The sequence below is a fragment of the Cygnus olor genome, chromosome 6 (genome assembly GCF_009769625.2).
Source record: "Cygnus olor isolate bCygOlo1 chromosome 6, bCygOlo1.pri.v2, whole genome shotgun sequence".
NCBI lineage: Eukaryota > Metazoa > Chordata > Aves > Anseriformes > Anatidae > Cygnus > Cygnus olor.
Window position 1 is genome coordinate 19,604,690 of NC_049174.1, and position 23,979 is coordinate 19,628,668.

The 23,979-nt window shown below is 37.0% G+C and overlaps 1 protein-coding gene across 10 annotated transcripts in view; it reads right to left on the reverse strand.

Annotated features, from left to right (window-relative positions):
* Positions 1 to 23,979, reverse strand: part of MYO3B (myosin IIIB) — a 213,926-nt gene that overhangs the window by 46,994 nt on the left and 142,953 nt on the right. For 9 of the 10 annotated variants that reach the window (XR_005821290.1, XR_005821291.1, XM_040562175.1 and 6 more), the window contains 3 exons: positions 18,060 to 18,180; positions 10,298 to 10,361; positions 9,275 to 9,413 (listed from right to left, as the gene is read on the reverse strand). Coding sequence is in view for 8 of the 10 variants with exons in the window: in XM_040562175.1 (XP_040418109.1) it covers positions 9,275 to 9,413; positions 10,298 to 10,361; positions 18,060 to 18,180 (324 nt within the window). In the remaining 2 variants the exon portion in view is untranslated. The remainder of the gene's footprint in view (positions 1 to 9,274; positions 9,414 to 10,297; positions 10,362 to 18,059; positions 18,181 to 23,979) is intronic. The other variant, XM_040562179.1, reaches the window with a different exon arrangement.

Consider the following 23,979-nt stretch of genomic DNA (forward strand, 5'->3'; position numbering starts at 1 on the left):
TCCTTCCCATATTGGCAGCAATAACAATTCTTCCTGTGATTTTGGTGTTCTTATCTTCCCTTAGGGGAAAGGTGTTATAAGCAGAAAAGGTGGGAGTGTGGCTTTCTATTTCTGGTGTACTGCCAATGTCAGCCAATGCACGAGCACAACTGGCTCTCAGTAATTCTCTCTATATGCAAGAAAGATCCTTAAGAAAGATTACCCTTGCCTGGGGGACAGAAATTAGCTCTACAAGCTAGTAATTACTGCTACAAGGTAGTATTTGCTATTGCTATATTCAACTTAACCATTAAATCAGCTGAGGTCATACGTGAGAGAACTAAAATGTAAAACACTTTTAATGATGGAGAACAAAGGAACACAATCACTGTCAGGAGCAGAGCTGAGTGATTCAGTCACAATAAATAAGTGATGCAAGATAATTTCTTTCCACCCAAATATTTCATCACCAGTTAATGATTTATCGAATGGAATACCTATTGATCAAACAGTATCTGCAAATAACTCGTATCTCCAGATGTTCACACCAGTTGTTGCAAATATTTTGTCCCAACTATCTATCCTTTACTTGTCAGAGGTATTATTTTACTCATTTACACCTATCAGCCATACTAATTGTATACTATGGTTTGGGTTTCCATCCACTAGGACAATTACCCAGAGTAGAACACCGAAAAAAATATGAACATATGCAAAGTATGTAATATTCTGAAATTTAAAAAAAAAATCAGAAATAAATTTGTTATGGTACTTTCAGAGGTTTCCCATGCTATTCCATACAGCAGGTGAACTGCAGCTTGTGTCAGAAAGACAGTGCTAGACATCATGTTTTAAAAGGAGAAACTGAGCCCTTACTAAAATCTGTTTTTGTGGCACAACATTATTGTGGATAATATTCAATTTTATTAACTGTATCATATTCCTTACTATTTTCATATTTTTCAATGAGAGACATACGCATTCTCTTTTCATTGCAATGTGAACTGAATTTCAACATATTACAGAACAAACAGTGAGACCATGTAGTGGGTTTACATGGCAGGGTTTTGGTAGCAGTGGGCCATAGGGGTGGCTTCTGTGAGAAGAATCTAGAAGCTGCCCCATGTTTGGTAAGAGCCCCACTGCTGACCAGAGCTGAGCCAATAAGTGATGTTATTTTGTGCCTCTGTGAGAACATATTTAAGACAGGGAAAAAAACTGCTGCAACACACAGCAGCTGGGAGAGTGAGAGGAGTGAGGAACAGCCTTGCAGGTGCCAAGGTCAGTGAAGAAGGAGGGGGAGAGGTGCTCCAGGCGCTGGAGCAGAAGTCCCCTGCAGCCTGTGGTGAGGACCATGGTGAAGCAGGCTGTCCCCCTGCAGCCCATGGAAGTGACCACGGTGGAGCAGGTGGACCTGCACTGACGGAGACTGCGGCCTGTGGAAGACCCCTGCTGGAGCAGATTCTGGGCCGGACCTGTAGCCTGTGGAGAGGAGACCACGCAGGAGCAGGTGACCTGGCAGGAGCTGCTGCCCGTGGGGGATCCAGGTCGGAGCAGTTTGCTCCTGAGGGATGGACCCCGTGGTACGGACCCATATCTGGAGCAGTTCTTGAAGAGCTGCTGCCTGTGGGCAGCCCACGCCGGATCAGTTCAGCAAGGACTGCATCCCATGGGAGGGACCCCACAGCACAGGAGACAAGAGTGACCAAGAAGGAGCGGCGGAGAAGAAGCGCTATAGACTGACCATAACCCCCATTCCCCCGTTCCCCTGCGCCGCTTGGGGGGGGGAGGAGGTGGAAGAGGGTGGATGGGGGGGGAAGGTGCTTTTGGTTTCTTTGTTTCTCACTTCTCTAGCTTGTTAGTAATAGGTAATAAATCTTACTATCTCCCTACGCTGAGTCTGTTTTGCCTGTCACGATAATGACTGTGCGATCTCCCTGTCCTTATCTCAACCCTTGAGCCCTTTTCATCATATTTTCTCCCTGTTCCTCTTTGAGGAGGGGGAGTGAGAGCGTGGTTGTGGTGGAGCTCGGCCGCCCACCCGAGTAAAACCACCACAGAGCAGCGGTCTCTGGAGAACTTTTTATATGTGCAGTTTATTTCTGCATTTTACTTGCATCTTATTTTATCACTCACCTTTGATACTAATCAGTCATGGCTGCAGGTCAAATCTTTTTGCATCGGAAGGAATCACAATAACCAATCCAGAAGTAAACCAGTCTATAATGAAATTCACTGCCTAGGGCTAAACACAGAGCTAACATGTGTTTAACAAATCAAGGCTTGTATTTATCACTTGTCACTGTTTGTGTCTTTGTTTATTGGAGGAAAAAAAAAACAATTAAGAAACAGCAGCGAAGAAAAACTTAGGAACAGCCCAATTTCTTTTCAGACTTGTTGTGCTGTTACTTAGGCAGAATGCAGTCTGCAAATCATGAGTAGAAAAAGGTTTAACAAAGCATCTGTGAGTTCAGAATACAAACATCATCAGTGCGAGTCACAGCTGAAAACTTTGCATATGACAGAGAGAAGTTTAACTGACTAAATTTATGTTTTGGAGCCAGATTTTCTGAATCCACACTTGAACTACATATTGAGAGACTGAAATACTACAACAGAGGTACTGTGATTCTCACACCAATGGCCAATGAAGCTAACTGGCTCCTGCACAGTAGAAATGCAGAAAGACGAAACTCAGGCTTTCCATGGGATGGGCAGGTGATGTTCCCTCACGGGGCCTCCTGCAGGGTTCCACCATAAACAATGCAGTGCACAATAATAGCCTTACTTGCACCAACAAAATCCATCTGCAAAAATTGCAGCCTCACTACTCTGGAAGGGTTTTTATAGTTTCTAATAATGATAGAAGCAATAATGATTTTCTGAGACATAGCTTTATTTTCAACCTATTTTCTCAAAAGACATCCTAAAAATATCCTCTTTCGTATGATTTTTACTTATACCCTTTTTAAAGGCAAAATGAATGATTTGCAAATGTGATTTCTGTTTACTACGTCCAAAGCCCAGCATATATCTTACTGTTGAAGAGGTCAGTAAACTGCCGATACTCGATTTTTAGGGGGAAAAAAGGAAAAGAAGCTACTTTTTGCCTGGCTCATGCCAGTCAGATTTTGGCTCAGAAGCAGCAAGACACTACTGTGGCAAGATCCTGTCAATGGAAATTCATTATACAACATACCTCATTGGCAACTCTTCCGTCTGAGGCTTCAACTGCAACATGGCTAATAGTAATTCCTCCGCTATAGTGTGGTATATGGTAGGAGAATATTGTGGAGATCTCATAGCCCTCATAAGTAGCTACAGCAAGTTCAGTGCCATCAGATCATACTATATAATGCTACCTTGGTTTCTTCAGTGCTTCTTGTAATGTTCAGACTGTCCCATGCTCTTCATAATCCTCCAAAACCCTAAATCCTAAATATGCAGGGAATTTTTCATGTCAATATATTATAACCAAGAGACCTGATTCCACTCACTAATATGATTCTACTGAATACAGTCAAGTTTTTCATGATTTACATTCCTTCAGTGTAAAATTAGTCTCAGTGGGGGGCTTAAAAATGATGAAATGAAACTCCTGATTGTATGACCCAAAATAATTCTTAATAGATTATAAATTCTTCCACTTAAAATCCCAAATGATAGCATTCTGAAATTAATGACATCCATGTGTCAGCATCTTCCCATTTGCCAATGACAACTAGCTGAAATTCTAGGCAACATTTCATACTATACTACAGAACAGTGGTTTTGGTTTTCATGTAGATAGGAAGGTTGGCTGTAAGGGAATCAAATAGGAAGCTGAGTTAGACAGAGAGAAACGTCTGAATGCCTTGGGTTGATCTCTCACTTGCACGAAGTGGCTTCCTTAGTTGCAAGACATCTAGGTCTTGATACCGTATCTTGTGTGAAATATTGCCCGATCTTTATCAGGATACCTGTTCTAGTCAGGCTGGAATATTGTCTGTCTGTGAATCAAAGCATTAAAAGTGCCCCCATTACCAAATTACTAATGACTATCGCTTTGCCATTGCTGTTATCTTTTTTAAAACAAAGCACAAATAGGAATTACAGGAGATTACAGTTAAAATTATGCTACAACTTTAAATTACTATGTAGAGTAGGATATATTCCCTATATTTAAGCACATTTCATGTGCAAGTGAAAGACATCAAATCAAGACTGTGTGCTCGGGCTGAGACTGAGGCAGCTTAAAGAGTATTTTCAGTAACGAAGTCTGACTCAAAAAATTCTACTCTGAAGCAAAGACCAGTCACCTAAGTATATTCACTTGACTTGAATGCGATTCTGTAATTCATTTTGAGCTCTGTATTGCTACAGCTATAAAAGACAATGCACATGTATCTATAATTGGTATAGCTTGCATACTAACATTATTTTGCTGCAAAGGCAAAATACGGAATATCTGAATCAGTGTTTATATGTTAATGAATATTATTACATACAGTTTCCAGTAAATACAACTTTAACAATATGCAAATATACTGTAATGAGCCGCATGTCTTTTTTCTCAGTACAAACAAGTTCTAAAGGCTTTCCAAGGAAATATATTTTCATTCACCTTCTGAGATATCTCTTTAAATTTATATTCAGATTTTAACATTACTTTACAGAATGTTAAAAAAAATGACAATAGAAAGACAATATCTGAAATCAATGTGCTAGTAATGTTAAGCAAGATACTTGCAAAACGCTTAAACATCTTTTTAATTGGTTTCTTCATGTTTAAGATCTCATGAACACTGATTCAGGAAAGCATTTACCTGACTATCTTAAGAATGCAGATACATTCTATGAAATTTATTTTGCTGATTAAGTGGATTTCCTGAAACAATTGCACCAGTGCCTCTTACAAATTACTGCAAAAGTGTAACCAGCTATAGCAACTGCTGGTGCTGTTTTGCTTATGCTTTTAAAACATGTTACCAAGCATGAGGTAGGACATGGTACCACATGGTAGAGACAAGCACTGCTTTGGTTAACCACAGCATGGACTCTTCTGTTAATCAGAAATAGCTGGCACAATTAAAACAATAGCTGTTTGCTAACTGGAATAGCTAACAATATCTTAGTTAAGGCTACATTATTTCCCCATTTAAAACAATAAAATTTTAATTTTAATTTAATTTAAAACATTAGGGCTGGTGTTCTACCTGTGAGCAGAAGTACCGTGGAAGGTCTCATTACTTGTTTGAGACCAAGACTGCAGGTAACCTTGTTATTACTCTTAAATGTACCTCCTCCTTGCACTGCTGTTTTTGCAATCTTGTTTTTGGTCTATAAAATGACTTATAAAATGCTGTATATGGTCACATTCATTCATTCATTTAAAACAATTCTGAGGTGACAGATATCCTCATCCCTTGGACTCTGCTCAGAAGAATTTCTGTGCTTTCAAAAAAAATTTGCATGATCAACTAGTCTAATTCTACTTGCTTTGGAAATCTGATGATGCCCAATAAATAAGGATTGCATTTTCTCTCCAGCAGATCTGTCAGTTATCAGAAAAAATCAAGGTTTGTGTTTACACACAAAGAGAAATACATGCATTTTCAATTTAGACAACTTATTTTAAATTAAGGAAAGCAACAAAGGACTTTAAAAGGAAAAAACAAAACAACACAAAACAAAACACCTTTGGCTATTACACAGAACCCTTCTGCCTCCCCAGAATTATTTGTCTCTTCATCTTCTTCACAGAGACAATACACAGCAAAACAATTCAGAAAAACAAGATGGAATAGGGGATATTTTCTGAAAACACTTCATGGACTAAGCTTCAGTAAGACTGTGGTCCTGAAAGAATGAAAGCTGATCACTTCTTTAAAACTGAAATTAAGCTCTAGCAACTAATGAACTGATTATGAATTTCCTGTTCAGGATGATGAACCTATAAGTACCACCTCTGTGATGACAGCAACAGAATAACTTTGGGGAAATAATCTCCCGTGCACACAACACCCCTTATTGAACTTGTCTACAGTACTGTCTAAGGTGGGCAGCAGCCTTCTTCCCTGTCAAGCAGTAACTTAGCATGTTTGATTATATACTTGTATACTTGTCCTCCACCAGTGCAAGAAACAGGGATTTTCTTCACATGTTTCTTCAAACCCAACTAAGCTACATTCACCAAACTGCATTTGATGATTGCTTTACCAGAAAGGAGGGGAAAAAAAGAGCAACATTAAAATAAAAATAAACATGATAGCTCTTAATTTCCAATAGTTTTGAAAATATGAAAGATTAAGGAATACAAAATCAAAGGGTGTATTACATATTCTGACTTTTACAACTACAGTGCAAGTTTCTCTACCTCAACTTCAAAATGGGGCTATGGATGCTGCAGATTGCACAATCCAGAACATCTCAGAACCCTGACAAATTTCTCTGCCTCTCAAAGTTTCAGCATTGCAGACAAAAGTGTGAGGTAAAAAGCACAATTTAAACGTCATCAGCAGACATATCCTGTTCTCCCACAAGAAAACATAGCCAGAGACTTTTATGTTCTCACTTGTTTAAAATGTCTGTGTTAGCATTAAGAGTTACATCATCCTCTGGTCAATGTGGAGGTAGTATTAGCTTTTTATGAACGTGTTGCATTTTCATTTAGGAAAATCCAAGTTGTATTTACTTTTGAGTCAAAGTTACATTGGTCAGCTCCTTATGAAGCACTCATTTGTCATTAACTATTTCAAACATTCTCACTATTTATTCTAAGAGAGTATTGCTACTTGGCCTCTGGAGATTATGTCTGTATTATTTTATTTCTTTTTCTACAACCTTTTTGTGACTAGAATGTTGCATTTCGGGCTTGTTAGCATTGACTGGATTCTCCTTTCCATCCTAACAAAAAAGGATAACAACAAGCAGAGTGTGTCACATCAAAGACACTGGATAGACTCCTTGGCTTTGCTACTAGCACCTCCCCAGCGCTCCGGCAGAGCCAAGGGGAATTTCTGGGCAGAGCAGAGCCAGGTCCTGCACTAGTCTACTTAATAAATACATTCATAAATACAGAAATGTGTCAACTCATACCAACCATTTTCTCTCTTTTGTGTTTTGTTCCCCCTCGATTGCACTAGAGCTTCACCCTACTGAGGCCTCAAGACAAGCGAACTGCCTATCCTCCACTTTGTGCTTAAGCCTAGATACAAAGGCTCCCTCCTTCAGCAAACATCAACACTGCTTCAGAACTGCGTCACAGACCAGTGCAGAACCCTATCAGTCTTTTTTCTGTTTGTCTCTGTGTTCCAGGTCCATAGCACTACCACCACAACGACAAAATAGTTCTGCCTGCAGTGAAGCTTAAGAAGAATTCAAGATGAATGTGTAACATTGCAGAGTAAGGTTTCATTATGAAAACTAACAGTCTCTGCATTCTTTGGACCACCTAGTGGACAGCTTTTTGCTTTGTGAAATACAGCTTATGTAGTACAGTCCTACGTTATAAAATCCATGTATTGTATACATGTTCTTATTCCAAAAGGAATGTTTGATATTTGCTATTTCACTTAATTTTCACAACAGGTCTAAAATATTCTGTGCTTAAAAATATACCTTATGCAGGAAGACTGAATACAGATTGAGTAGGCTGTGAAAGCATTGGAATTTCTGAATGCAAGCCGTGTTTTTAAAAAGAAGTTGGTATTCTTCAGCAGGTTTACTTCCTTAACAGTCGTTCATGGAAGCTGATTTATAGGATCATCTATCTGAGTATCTTAATGCTTAACTGAGAAATTCCTTAATGCTTAGTCTTTTATATGTACATGTTTCCTAAATTGTTCAGATGAATGTTGTATTTATCTCTTTTCTTCAACTTGTATTCTTCTACCATTTCACATTTTCTGAAGTCTCTCTGAATTACTGGCAATGGCTCTGAATCAGATGCTTGCAAAGGGTGTAATTCTGCCAATTTTACTCTCTCTACTTGTTTTACTTCAGACACGATGTCACTGATTTCAAGGAGACTAGTTGCAGGGTAACATACAATACCCACTGAGAGTAAGGATGACAGATTTGGACCTTGACTGCCTTCCTCAAGAGGGTTTGCTGCAATGAAGATATTTTTGTTTGACAGGTTTATTGTTTAACATGCAATAATTTAAGATAGTAATGCACACATCCCCTGCAGTCCCACACTATGGATTCAAAACCCCATATGGAATGAAATGAGTGAAGAGAGTATAATGTATTTCTCAACGTGCTGTGTTTACATGCAACTCTGTTTTTAGTGTGGAAAACATATTATTCCTGTGTAGAAGACTAACAACATTGAATTTACATTATTTCCTATAACAGAAGGATCTCCACACATATATCTGTCTTCTTAACTTCACTTTGTAAATTGTTTAACTGAACTCCATAAAACCTAAACACATTAATTTGCAGGATTAGGTCCCAAGTATTCAGATAAATATTTGTAGACTAACAGGATGAAAGGTGTCTCATTAAATATATAAATAGAAATGCTTACATATGACACAAAATTATGAACAATTCATTTTTAATAATAACCTGGAAATTCATGTATTATTATTTATATTTTGGCAATAGATAGAGGTATCACTTTATCGATCTACTTCATCTTAAACTGTGGACTGTATTCTGTGATACAGTATTAGATTCAAGGATTTTGCAAGCACTAAATGACTACAGTGACATAGAAGAATATTTTGATAGGCATTGATTTCCTGGAATAAAAGTCAAAACAGCTAAAACTCAAAAAATGTCATAATACTTAAAGTTTTTAAACTGATACTGACCATGGCAAAAATAACGTGTCAGCAAATAAAATAAAAACCACATTGCACAGATTTTAGAATTATTGCAGATGTTCCTGTGTTGCTGACTGAATCATTGTGAGTGTAAGCAAACAAGTTGTCTTTCATTCTGCCAAACATAAGAGATTTCATTACTGTCTTCCACTTTTGAGGCTGGAAGGCAAAGGAAAGCTGAAGCTCTCGAAAGCTAATTTCATTTCATTAAAAAGGTATTTCAAGATTATTAACCACATTTTTAGTAGAAACTGTCTTTTAAAAATCTCTATACTTCTGCCTCTGTAATTCAGGTACTTAAGGGCTTTTTTATATTTCCAGTTTGAAAACATGTAGGAGTTAGTTAGTTCCTTTAGGCTTCCTGCCTTCCAAGGGATTGTTAAAAGACCTCATGAATACGTAAAGCAATTCACATGCTGACAACATGTATCTTACAGATAGTAAACAAAAGATCATGGTTACGCTGGTATTTTTCTTACCTCCTTTTTTAGAGAATCTCAAGGGACGTGACAACTGATGGTCTGCAACTGACTGGGATTGGTTAATTGGCTGTGAGTCATTCATTTTGAATGATTTTTTTACAATAAACGGAGAAGCAGAAATCTCATTCAAATCCTTCTGGAATAAAGAAAGCTGTTTTAGGCATTCAAGAAATGCACTGATTTCACTCTGTCATGATAACTTATAGTTGTGATATCACAAGGGGCAACTTCATATTTTTTACAGCTCCGATAAATGACTAATGCTAGATTAAAGTTACACAAGATTCTTGTGGCTTTCAGCAGCACTGACTTAGCACCCATGTCACAAACATTTGTTTACTTTTTCCATTTAACTTATTTATCCCCTCTCCTCATGCAGGTAAATCGTAGCATGCACTGTATGCTGATTTCTTCTCATAGTTAATTTGTATCTTTAGAAAAAAAGCTATAGGAAGGTATTAATCTGCTTAACATTTCTAAGTACATCATCCAAGGGATTTTGTTTTTTTAATCTTACATATGCTCAGCAGAGTTACTGGCAAAAACTGTACATTTTCTCCATTTCATCCTTTCAACATCAAATGGTAAGCAGCAAAAATTGGATCAGACTTCAAAGACTATGCTGTGCTCCAAGTCACAGAGCGACTCCTCCATTTCACATATTGAATTCGAGCAGGATATCAAAGTGCTACCAAAGAACCTCAGGTCCTTACTAAAAAAGAGGCTCTAACATCTGTAGAAAGTGAAGTGCACAGACAAATCACCTCAGGGAGCAGCTAGCATTTATTCTCAGCAGCAAATTTCCAGCCTTTTGATTCTCTTATTCGCTGTACCTCCCTGTCTTTCTACAGAACTAAAGTTCTTAGCAAGCAGGCTTTTGTCTCAAAGACTTCAAAACATCACTAACGGTTTCATGTTCAGATGGCTATGCCAAGCAGCCATGAACACATTGCAGAACTGTGGACTCAGGAATTTGAAGTTACAATGCAATGTTGGTTTAGAATACAAACTTAGTAGTACCTTTTTTGTTTGTTTGTCAAGAAAATCAGGCACCACAGGAGAAGACTGATTATTGGTTTGCTGCCTAAAAACAAAGAAAAATAAAATATGTAGTTTAAATATTGTAATTTCTTCACTCTTATAAAAGGCTTACTTGCACACACATTTTTGATGATTTTCCTTTTTCCTCCATCCCTAATTTCTAAATATGCACATATGATCAATTCAGAGAAAACACAGACCAGTCCCATTTCCTTTTATAAGGAAGTGCATGTTATTAAACACAGTAACTGGCTACGAGCAATCTATTTGACATTAAAAATTTGTGGATATGTGCATATGTGTAAAATGAGTTTATGAGAATTCTATGAAATTGAAGTAATTTATTAAAATTAATTTGACAAGATTTTACATGAAACATTTTTTTTCCTCCAGAGGCTGTGAAAAGCTGTTTTCACAAAAAAAAATCAAACATGGGCACTCAGAAAATGTGACACAGGAGGAAGAGGCGAGACACATGGCTTTGTGATCTCTTAAAGACATTTGGATTAAGCACAGAGCAAGGAGTAAGAGTTCTTAGATGAACTTTGTCTGCATTTTTATTATTTTACCATTATGTGTTTTGTCACCATACAAATATTACAGGCCAACTCCTGCTCTCATTAAAGCTAACCAAAGTATCATAAAATCCTTCTGCACGCTCTGATCCCTGTTAGCAGGCCTTTGTAGTCAATGGATCTCTTCAACTCTTCAATACTGAAGTCCACCCAGAAAGACTTGCTCCAGAATCTTTAGCTATGCAAAACCAAACAAAAGATGCTACCAATTCCATTTGCCAGATTAAAAAAAAAATACCCTGAGGTTCATAAAGAGTATTTTATATGTTCATGGTCCTATAACTGGAATTAAAAGCAAGATCTTCTGTTTGTCAAAACATGCCTCAGTCATTTCATCATTACTTACCACCTCCCTCACAACCTTTCTGAAAATACAATTAATGGCAGTTGTACTTCTACTTACAGATAAAAACATCAGAAATGTAAGCTTCAGTCATAGATTTCAGCTTATGACATATACCATAGCTTTTTCTTCATAGACAGGGAAAGGCTTTTTAAGGCAGAAAGCTTTTTCAGTTTAACTTATTCAGTTATTAAAACTGAACACACTTCAGCCCTTTCAGTCACAGTGGTAGGGGAAAACATAAAGGACAAAAACTGCTTTAATGAGTAACAAAAAATACAACGTGTGTTACTTCAAATTTCATTTTTGTCACTAGTTGTGTTTCAGTTGGCTACATTAAATATAAATGACTCATGTTACAATAGAACATATTGAAATCTATAAAAATGTCTAGCCACATGTGCATATTACCTTTAAAATGTAGCTTTAAAAAAATACTTTAAATTAAAATGACATTACTGAAGGTCTTGGAACATTCCAGACTGTTACCTATTGGATTTGACAACTGTATATCACCACGCATATGTATTAGATGATATATTTTTTCTAGGATATCCAGAGTTTGCTAAAATATTTCAAGCCTTATATTGCAATAGGGTTTAAGCTCTTAGGCTAATTTTTCTGAAGGTGTTAGGAAAGCTCAAGGGACTGACTTGATCTGCTCCAAACTGATCACAATAATAAAGTATCGTTGTCAATAAGCTATCTTGGGGTGCGGAAACAAAAGGAAGCATTCACGAGTACAGTAAGCATCCAACATTTCTGGAATTTTATGAATGAAGTTTGGATTTGCTTGTTAGGTTTGGGATATTTTTCTTCCTCTTTATTCTTTGACACTAAGAAAGCAAAGAAAAACATACTGCCTAAACTTAATTTATATTTGATGGTGTTTTCCTAAAGAAGATGGAGAAATCCACTTTAAAAATGCTTTCTAATTTTGTTCTGAGATACTTTTCATACAGGAAAGTACAAAAGATGTCTAGGATTACATTCAACCTTGCATTTGAGCATGTACCATATTGTCCATAAAGTTCTTTTTTGATATTTCTCTTGTATATATATATTGTTTAGATAACTATATAACAGGATTATTTAGATAACTTGCCCAAAATTACTCGAGCATTTGTTGAGATGATTCATAAACTCTCCCTCCCCCCGCCAATGCAAAAAATAAACCCAATATGAAATAAAAATCATGAATAATCCTCAAATACTGCTACAGAGGATGTCTAAATGAAAATCTGCTGTTGGATCACTATGTTGTAAATGGACCACCATGCCAAAAAGGAATGAATCATGATCTAAATTTAATATTCAGATTTCGAGTGTTTTGGATCTGGATCTAAATCTGCAGCTTGAACTAATCTCTACGTTCTATAAAGAATCTAGAATTTAGTATGGTTTTGCCAGCACTTTAACTTTGTCAGGGCTAGAACGTTGGCCAAATGCTTAAAGCATGAAGGTACAGGTCAGCAACCTACCTTCTGTACTCCTTAAGCTAACAAAAATCAGCCTCTGGAATTCTGAAGCCCTTAGGACCTTGATTCTCTGTCAGAATCCAATGGCACCATGTTTCTGACTAGAACAATCGTAAGTTAGGCAGGATATGGCACAAGAAACCCCATCCTCCAACAAAATCTGCTGTTGCTGATAGAAGTTTGCATTTGATGCTTACTAGCTTTTACTCAAACAAACAAACACAAAACATGACAGGTAGTTCTACATTTCTGCGTGACAAATTCCAGAACAGAGAACCTTCAGGGATGCTCAGGAATGCATCACTAATGATTTTCTAAAACATTTTACCATTAATCAGGAATTCATTACCATAAGCCATGTACAGGTCAGGGACAGTCCTGGACTTGAGCTGGTGGGAAACTGTCCCCCAACAACAACAAAAAACAAACAAACAAACAAACAAAAAAACAGAAAAGGAAATGAAACAACAACAACACTACTAAAAGGCCACTACTGCAAGACAGGCATCATTTCAGATGTCAAACTGGCAGGGAACACTTCTGAAAACATGACAACATCTGCAGATGCTGAGCACCTTGAGATCTGTCTCTGAGCTCTTCTGAAAACCTGTCTTGTATTGTATGCCTAAGAAAATGAAACATACAAAAGGAGGCAGCTCAGCAGCAGCTAGTTCATGAGCCAATCAGTGATGGTGGCTAACATTTTCAAATGTGGAATCTGAGGTTGATTTTGAGATAGAGGTATCTTTGACGAAACTGCTTTTTCTATCATTTCCAGAAAGATTTACTTTCCACATTTGCAGGAAAACAGAGTTTAGGTCATGGAGATGAGATCCAGTCAGCTTATCTGGAAAGAACACAAGAGATCTAGGCTCACATACCTGGTTTCATTCAGGCAAAACAGAAATTTGCTGCTGAAAGTTCAGCTACTGAGCTCTAACACCTCAGTCTTCATGTACGGACTATATAAATTACTGAATTAGCAAGACATATTGACAAAAGGAGAAACACTGATTCTTAGGGTCTGTCTACACATCTGTACAGTGTATAGTCACACTGTCCTTAGCATCGAAAGTAGTTAAACCATAGGTGCATAAAACACTAGAGCAGACTAATTTATACTGAAAAAGATAGCCGTGTTTTTGGTGTCATTCCGACCATTGCAAGTATAACTTTACTCAGAAGCCAATGCAATTTGGACTTTTCTCATTTAAATGCTTTTGAAAATGTTATAAATACTCCCAGATTCTCCATTAGGAAGAATAAAGCTCATTTTGCAGGAATAAATTATTCCCAAACAGAAAAAAAATCTTTCAGTATGGATAGATGAAAATTTCTAAAGGGATGAGGAGGAAAAAAAAAAAAGATTACACTAAAAAATTCTGCCCAAATTCTATTTCCACTTATACCTTTATAAGTCACTAGTAACTATTCGAAGTTTTGAACTGCCCAGTACTTAGAAGCTGATAAGTCAGCAGAATCAAGCCCAATAGGTTTCTCTGAATTATTTCCATCACAAGCAATCACCTTAATGTTTGCTGTGATTACAGATAGGAAAGTGAAGCAATTAAAGGAAAGCAGAATGCTTTTATATCGGTTTTTGCTGTGGAACAAAATGAAAATTCATATTCAAAAGATTACTTCTACAAGAAATCACAGTGCAGTCTTGACAGAAACTGAAATTATCCAAGCAGGAAATTATGGAGAAATGTGAAGAAGACATAAGCTTTAAATCACAAGGACCTGATGGCGTTCATCTGAGGGTTTCTGTCCCCCACCCGATGTTCATTTTCAAGGCATGGCAACAATGCTGTTCCAAGTAAAGCTGATCCAAGGAGAACTCCTCTAGAACAATTTGTATACTTATTTCTTACACTGATGCAGCAATAACTGCTGGTATTAAGATGCTATAAAAGTGGTGGTTGGCTTGTAATGACAAACCCATTGGCACAGAGACGTTACATTTCAAGAAGTCACTGTGTGTTTAGGAATAATAAAAAGAATTTTGGAAAGTCATATAAAACAAATCCGTTTTCAGAGAAAAAGCAGCTACGCCTTTTTTATTTTCTTCATAAGCTTGTCTAAACTTATTTTTAAAAGCTACATTGATGGGGATGTCAAAACTTTCCAGGTAACCTACACAAGGCTTAACTCACCTTACCATTAACGAGCATTTCTTAGTATTAACTTAGCTCTCCTTCACTGCAATGCAAGCTCACCTGATTCTCAGTGGAGAACAATTTGTTCCTTTCCTCTTTACATCAGCTTCTCATGACTAGAGAAATGTTACCACATGTACCCTTAGTCTTCCATCTCCCTTATAATCTCCCTTTTTAGACGATGTTTTATGCAGCTGGGATCATTTGTATTGCCAAGGGATGTCCTCATTTTCTTGAAGTGTGGAGTCTAATACACAGCATTAACTGAGATCTTGAAAGTGGTGAGAAAATGTTCTGATGCACAGGTGATGTAGTATGTATTCTAATTGCTACTACTATTGGAGCAGTATGCCATCACTGACTAACATTCAGTTTGAGATTCCTTATAGCCCATGAAACTCTGCTTCTAATTCTAATCCAGTCCTCCTAAAATCTTACAACCATCACTAACTTAGTAGTGATACAAATTCAGTAATCAGACTCTACTTCATCAGTCAGGCCATCAGTCAGAAATAGATTGATTTCTGGAACTTAACTGATACATACTTTCTGAAGAACAGGGAATCAATGATAAACACTCTCTGCCTATAACTTTCCAAACACCTAAACCGTCATGCCCATGTATTTTTGTTCATACTTTAATATATATTACAATAATCAGACTTCTGAAGCAGGTTTTTTGTTGTATGTTTAAATGTATTGCTATATTCCTGTGCATCCAACAGAACAAATCTGTATGTAAGTTTTCTTTCTGACCCCGAGTACTTTACAACTTATTTTTCACATTCCAAAACTACTTACAGGAAAAGAAATGGAAAAGAATATTTTATTATTACACATTTCAATTCAATGGTATGTGAAGCCACAGTGAGGCTGCCTTCTCTAGGGAAAGATTACAAGCTACTGTGTTAAACATCTGCGCTATTATTCATCAGCCTTCCTGTTTCCTACAAGTTTCCTGTATGACTGAACAGCCATATGCTTAAAACACAACAGCCCCTAACAGCTACATGTAGAAGTGAGTCTTTTTATGGGAAGTAAGTTATTAGATTTAGTCCTAAGATTCTGAACATCACCTGTGAAATGCTCAGCAGTTTCAAGTCTCACCGAAATCACTGGAACCTGAGGCCATCACAGATAAATTTATAGGATTAGGCAAACGAACTGAAAAATTTGTTGGGTTTTAAACTGAAAACTACCAGCAATAGTGGCAGTTAAGCAATTCCAGGCAAAAGAAGGTATACATTTTATTACCTGATTATGTACAGCAATCAGAAGCGAGTGCAAGAACTGAATGGCCAATGTATTTTACATGGCCACCTTCAAGCTAAGTATATAAGGGCATTTAGACATTGATTTCAATATAGGTTCATTGACTGAATACCTTTAGAAGTCTGTATCTTTGTGCTCCACAGAGCCCAAATTCACCTCAACAGCTACTGATCCATAAAAAGTTCATGAGCCTCAAGGGATGTATGCTCAATCAAAATTTAGCTAATCCAGAAAAATACATTCGTCTGGAAAGCAATGAGGAATTCCAGAAACTGTCTGATGTAGAAAGGGAAGAAAACCATTCCTGGCTAACTACACACAAAACAGATGAAGTAAAAGTTTAAAGAGGCTGTCTGCCTTCAAACAAGTTTGTGTGAAAACTAGAATACTAAAAAGACAAAATGTTTAATTACATTGTAAATAATTGGAATTTGGGGTGCCCAAAAGAACTGATAATAGATTATTAGCTCTTGCTTTATACTGTCATTGCAGATTGGAGAAAAAATATTAATGTAATCAGTATTGATGTATTGATGTAATCATCCATAATTCTAAGGAGATCACAAGATCACCCTCTCTTAAGTACTTAACAGACAGAGGCAGCTGCTCACATGAAAGAAAATCAGAATTACAAAACTCATTGTTCCAGTAAGCAGCAAGGAAACCCAAGGACAGAGCCATGATACTAAATTGTAGCATGCTCATTCTTTTCACTGAATAACATTACCAAAAAAGAGTATTTATGTATTTTTTGTCCTTGTCCACCAGCCTGAACATTTTTTTTTATTTTTTATTTTTTTATTTATTTTTTAACTGAAAACAGACTACTGCAAGGGAGAGAAACTGGAACATTATTAACCTGGAAGGATGCAGGTGGTTACACCTGAACAAAATCATTTAATGCACCAAAGCATTTAGCAGACGTTACTCAATCTAAATCAACCAAAGTTCACATGGAAGCTAACATAACTCAATGTTCTGAAAATACAAAAAGAAAGCAGAAACACCATTTCAGAGAAGTTAGTGGTAATTTAAAAACGAAACAAAACAAAACAATAAAACTTTCTCAGTGGAATAATAGCATCCAATTACAGTCAAGTAAGTTACTGATTTCCTCAGAGAACTTGTAAGAGATGTAACAGAACCTGCATTAGTATGCTGTATAGAAAGCATATAAAATAACAGAAATAAGAACTGGAAGGAGCACTAAGACTTCCTGATGCCTATTCCACAGCAGGAGAGATCTCATAACTCTTAGTCACTGAAACCTGCTAATCAAAGGAAATCCTCCAGCAAATGCAACCATCTTCCCTAGACCGCTGTTGGAGAGAGAGTCTTTGACAACAGCTAAAGATCCAGCAGTTCCCTCTTCTACCCAAGAAGGTGCAGGGCAACGTTTGTCTGGAGTGAGTCCATTGGCAAGAAAAGTTAAAATATCCTTCTTCTACAAAGAGGAAAGCACCACTGTTAAGCCTAGGCTTTCTGCCAGTGACTTGGCCAACTGCTTTTTACAGCTCTTTTCCCTATCTCACTGCAGGTCTGCAAGGAGGTTTACAGACACAAAAAGGTACCTTTCCATTCCTGAGAATTTAGTAATGTGCTGCAGTTAGTTCTGAAATGCTGAGCACTTACAAGTCTGTCTGCAGTCAGGGGTATTCTGTGTACTTCTGAGAAGTCCATAGAAACTGGACAGCAACCCAGGACAAACTGCAAATAAATCTAACTTCACTTTCTTGGAGAACACTGAGATGACTAAGCTGGTAGGGGGACTGATTAACCTACAGGTGCTCATCTTCAGAAAATGGCACGTTCCCTAAGTGCCAGTTGAATCATGATGGCATGCCTGCTCCTTTCAGATTTTATTGTGTGGAAAATGACTTCTGTAGATAACAGACAACAAAGGATTCAACTCACCAGTGCTCTTCACAGCCAAAATCAGAGGTAGAGCAGCTGCTCATATGCTGAGGATCTGCTACACAGCCAGTGCTGTTTTTCAGTCTTGGGTAGTTTTTACGAACAATATATCCCCTGAAAGCTAAAAAACATAGTTATGCATCAGAGAAAAACTCTGCAGAGCTTGGAACACAGACTGGCACCTGGCTCTACAGTTCAGAGCTGAATGCCGTCAACTTTTACTGAACCAGTGGGCAGAAAGAGCACTCAGCACCTCACAGGGGTGCTTCAACATTTGCAATATTTACAACAGTTTGAAATTATACAGGGCTTTACTCTCACTGTTATAGTAACCATTTGTCACATCCCAGGGAAGGAATAGGGATTCTGAAAGGACAACATGCCTAATTTAAATAGGAATGTATTTAAATGTGCAGTAGAAAATCATTCCCGAAACACCTTCTTTAATCACCACTCCTATGATTTGAGCTGGTTGGAATTTTACAGAATGAGAAGTTTCATCTGCTTTTATTGCAGAGGGGTGGGGAGCCAGAGGGAGATGCATTCAGTTAAAACTAGAAGAAATTATAATAACTTCTACTTTTCAGTGAACCGTAACCATTAACAAAATACTTAAAATGCCTCTCATACAAATGATTGTGGGGGGAAAAATCTACATAGATTGGACTTTATACCATTAATTAAAAATACTAGAAATACTAAACAAAGTAGCAAGCATGCAGTGAAATGAAATGACAAAGAAAAGGGCAATGAATAACATTTTGAAGATATCTACACCCTTTATTTCCATGGAGTGTCTCTGGATTTGGGTACCTAAATAATTTAATTACATCATTAGCTTTATCTAATGTGAATTCACTGGAATTCTTGACATCTGTGAGTAGTTAGTAGTAAACCTCCAGCATGAACCACAGATAGTGGTATATGCTGTACTTATGACAAAAGACTTTAAAAAGCATTGCAATATACAATTAAAACTGTAAATTTTTAAATTGTACTTATTTTAGGGTTTATATTAACCATTATTATAAGTAGAACTATCCTGATGAAACGGGAGAAAGGGCTGAATAACAGAAACTAAATGCAGCATCAATGTCACAGTTTAAGTGTTCAACAAGAAGTTGCAGTACAAGAAGGCTGACAGCTGGGAGGGAGAGGAGCTGCTTATTAGCACAGCAGGACTGCAACTGAGAAATTGTGAAACAATACGTAAAAGAAAATTGGAGATAAAGTTAGGAAATATCATGATTTTGAGGGGGGAAAAAAAAAGTCCAGGAAAAGCTTTTAAGCACACTAAACGCATGCAAAAACACTGGGTCAGTCTGTGGACTAATTACCAAAGGAAGAGGAATAGATCCTTATTATTGAGTGTCTAGAATCTAGGGTTAAATATTACAGTGGGATGCAGGATAGACACAGAAATAGAGTGCAGGACCACGTCATGTAGGATCAGCGTCAGGATAACAATGTAGATTACACAGGGAAAGCAAGAGGTAGAATAAATAGAGAATATAATAAAGAATAAATTGAGAACAGAGAAGACGACAGAAGATGAAGAAGCTTTCCCTGTATCTCATGCCTGTTATTTTATGAAAACAGAACCATTACTTACGTAATTGAGAAAAAAAATGTAGAATTTGGAATCTTGTGCTTATTACCAAATTATGGGATAACTGTTCTTTTCCTTTCATTTAATGACTCTTATAAATTTAGCTTGTCATTCTTTTTTTTTTTTTCCATAATGAAAAGATAATGGAGGAAAAAATAAAGCTACCCTGATCACATCTGCTCTTTCCTTTAGGAAAGGCTGTAACTGATCCCCTCTTTTCTATTTTAATTCCTGTATAGTGTTAACAGCCTTCTTTCCAGCCACTACCTCCACAAAAACCTGCATTGTTGCACTTACTTGTGCAATATAAGAAAATAAAACCATCTGAATGGTTCAAGCTGTAGCATGCAATGCACCATAAAATCTAAGCTTTTCACTGCTACTGGTGTTTCCAGGGTAAGAAGCAGCAAAAATTGCCTTTTAATGAGAGGTTACTAAAATAAATAACCATTCACTTTACAGAAGGCATGACAGAAGCCAGGCCTGCTGAGGTGTTGTACTGAATACAGAGCTCAGGTATCATGAGGCTGAGGAACTTTCCACCCTTAATAATCAGACTGGAAAAGTCTGCCTATCTGGCAGAGATGAGCCAAGCACTCACTTGCCCCATGTGATCAGGCTTCCAAACCTTAACTATACCCCACTGACCAGACAAGGAGCCTACTCTGATGTTGGCAGCAAAGACAGCTGGCCAGCAGCCATCTCTCTGCAGCTGAAACATGCTGAGTAGCAGTCAGTCTGTGGGCTACTGGAAAGATAAAGAAGCACTGAAATAAATGAACTAGTAAGATAAACTTCAGTTTTCTTCCTAGTAATTTCTTAACTTTCAGTCGTTTTGTGTGTATAAAAAAATCAACCCCAATACCTGCCATGTTTTTTTTTCCACCAGAAACTTATTAGTGACAGTGAAAACCATTTTGGCCTTTCCCTCATTCACTACATATAAACTGCTTTATCTCATTTTGTAAATGTAATTTTTATTCTGACTTTTGTTTCCATAAATATTTTCAGTACCAACTCCTCTTCAACTTAACCTTTCCACAAGCTGGTTTCTAATGTTCTTCTAGAGTACCTTGAATCATACAGGTAAATGGCTGTATTTTTCCTACTTTCCCTTCAACTCATGGGATAACTGAAGTAGCAGGATAAACAGACATCTCTCTCTCAAAAAGTTCATCAAGAATTTGTAGGACTGCATCTTTTCAGCATTTATTAACTGGATCTATAATGTTTCAAAGGAAATTCATATGCAGAGAATTCTACTGGGGGAGTCTGAGAGGCTGGGAAGCTGCTCCATCACAGCAATTTGCATTACTGACTGGTGCTGGTTTTGACACTAAGCACTTGGCTCAAAGAGTGTGAAATTAGCAGACTCATGTTGCTAGTGCTCCATGAACAATCACTGCATCATTGAAGAAGAATGATTACCAGCTGTCACCTCATTTTCACCTTATGCATTCTATATTCCAAACTTTACAGCAACAGTATCTTTAACCCTCATCTTTACATTGCCAATGATGACAGGATCTAAACTCAAAGCAACATAGGAATGGAGCTAAATTTTAGCATTCTTATTAGTCATTCGGTGTTAAAGAGTTTATGTGCCACAACTTAGGACATACATTTTTACTTTTTCTACCAACCAGTTCTCACATGAAGCGAGTTTTCTGTCAGCTCCAGCGGGTAGCAAACCAAGAACATATTTACCTCTGGGAGTCTGAAGTTTGGTGTTTTGCAGTTAAAAACCTTTATTCTAAGATCTAAGTACTAAGGCATATACATTACATGCGAAGTTACACAATTCCAGATAGCCAAAGTCCAGGCATTTTCCCTCTGATTCCCATAGGAAATATATTCTTACAGACTGAATGGTGAAGCACAATGTAGAAAGATCAAAGCTAAACAATAACAGGTCTATGCAAGAAGTACGAAGAAAAGAGATGAAGCAGTATTTTAAAATAGTAGAGGGATTCATTTTCAGTTGTAAGAAATCATGTTAAATAGGCATTTTCTACACAGACACATTTTTAAGCTATATTATCACCTGAGATAGTATGTAAGAAAAACTTTGGAACCGAAAGCTCAGGTTTGCTGAATAGAAGGTGTCATCATAGTTTGTAATCAGAAGTTCATTTGCTACAAACAGCATATGACTTTCTTAATTTGCCTAGATAAAAGAGCATTCAGCAGCTTAACTACCAACATCTGAGAGGATTTGGAGTCCATGAATCTGATTCTTCACTTCATGCCAAATTAATTCTACTGAACAGTAAAAGAGATGGAGAGTCATGTTCTTTGCTGAGTCCCATGAATACTTCCCCTCTTTCACCTATCACTCTGGATGGATCTTGGATGATGCATTTTTAGTAGCAGAAGAAAAACACTCATGTCTTATGTTCTTTGGTGGAAGCATTACAAGAAAGCAAGTCACGAGTTCTCACATACAAGTGTTAGCGATCAGGGTACCAAGTAACTAATAGGAAGACTCGCCAAGGCCACCATCAAGGCTGGTGTCACTACTGCACATCATCACTTGGCCATATGGGTTTTAATTACTCTGCATTACACTAAAAAGTTCTGTCTTGAGACTTGGCCAAAAAAAATGAAGTACAGATGACTCTGAAACTGTCAATATCAGCAAGGGAAAGGCATAGGTTTTCCAAGGCCTCTTGTCCCCTTCCTGATTTTATAAATGGCATGAAATCCTGTAAGAATGGTCTCCTTTCAATATCAGTAACAGGAGAGAAAACTAAAAGGAAACACACAGAGCCTAGCTCAGAGACGGGTATATTCTAGAAGTAAAGAATGACTGGATGCCCTAAGCTAGTACAGAACACAAGGAGATGGAGAAGTAAAGATAACCAAAGCTGTGCAGCCTGCACAAACCCTTCTGGTTTGACCTGTACGTGAAATCAAGGTAATACAATCAGTCAGTTCAGCTACCAGTAAGACAAACACATGCATCTCTTCAGTGGTTCCTAAACTGAGAATGTTATTAAAAAGGAAGAAAATGAATGATATAAAACAGTAAAACTGGATCTGTTACTTAGTGCTTGTTATTTTCAGGAATAATTAAAAATAGATGTATTTTTAGATATATTTATGAAGTGCTTAGAAATTTTTGGAACATTTTACTCATGCAGTTCATAGATCTTAGAAATTTTTGGAATGTTTTACACAGTTCATAGATCTTTACAACAATATTAGCTGAATACATGCAGACACGTACATATTGACAGAAAAAAAACAGGGTTCAAAAAATACCTCCTTTTCTGCCATTGAAGTCAACATTAAACTTTGCTGATAAAAAACCCAAAGGTAACACTTTTATTAAAATCTAACATTTATTATAGATATGAAATAGTGTATTACAGTCATTCTGAAGCCCTCTCTTTTTTTTTTTTTTTCTTGTAATGGAGTAAATTTTGCCAGAAGCCCACATAAGACCTATGTAAATAGTGAACAATGCTGCGCAGGCAGAAGTTGCATAAAGAAAGCAATGCAAAGGGATACTTCATCTGGTTTCCTTCTGAACATCTATAACATTTTTTTGGGGGGGTGGAGGAGAGAGAGAGAAAGAAAAGATTTAAAAAAAAAGAAGCACCCAAATCTTTAGCTCTTGATGAAGAATTTTCCGATACAATGTGACATATGGTGAGTGTGTGAGCACGTGTTGGAGGAGGAGACAGTGGCTCAATGGATTAGTCATTTGCCTTTCACCTCTGGAAGCATAGTTAAACTCAGTCCTGACCAGAGTTGCACAGTATATTCCAGATGGCTAAAGTGGGCCTAATTAAAATGAATTCAGTGATGTCACCTCAGATCTAAGTGAATCGCATGCACCACTCATTTGGCATTTTGGCAATGTCAGCTCACAAATGAAATAAACAGATTAAAATCCTCCCTTAAGTCTTTCAGGACAACAGTCACTCCACATAGAAATACATGCTATCATAACTAGATAATGTACTTTTATAATTCTATTATCTTTGTTGTTGTTTGGTGTTTTTTGTTGTTGTTGTTGTTTTATTGTAATTAATGTATTATTCTAATACAAAGAAACGTTAAATGAGACTTGCATGTGAGGCAAATCAGTAGAGCAACATTTCAGTCAGATGATTCAGTGGATATACACTGATTTGAACCAGCTGTGAATCTGGCAACATAATTTTAAAAAATATTTTATTTTAACAAAATCTTTTTCTTTTTATGTAGACGTAAATCAAAACAATACAAATCCCATTTACAAAGCAATACTTATACAGAAGTAAAAAGTATTGCTAATGCAAATACTACACAAAATCATTCTTC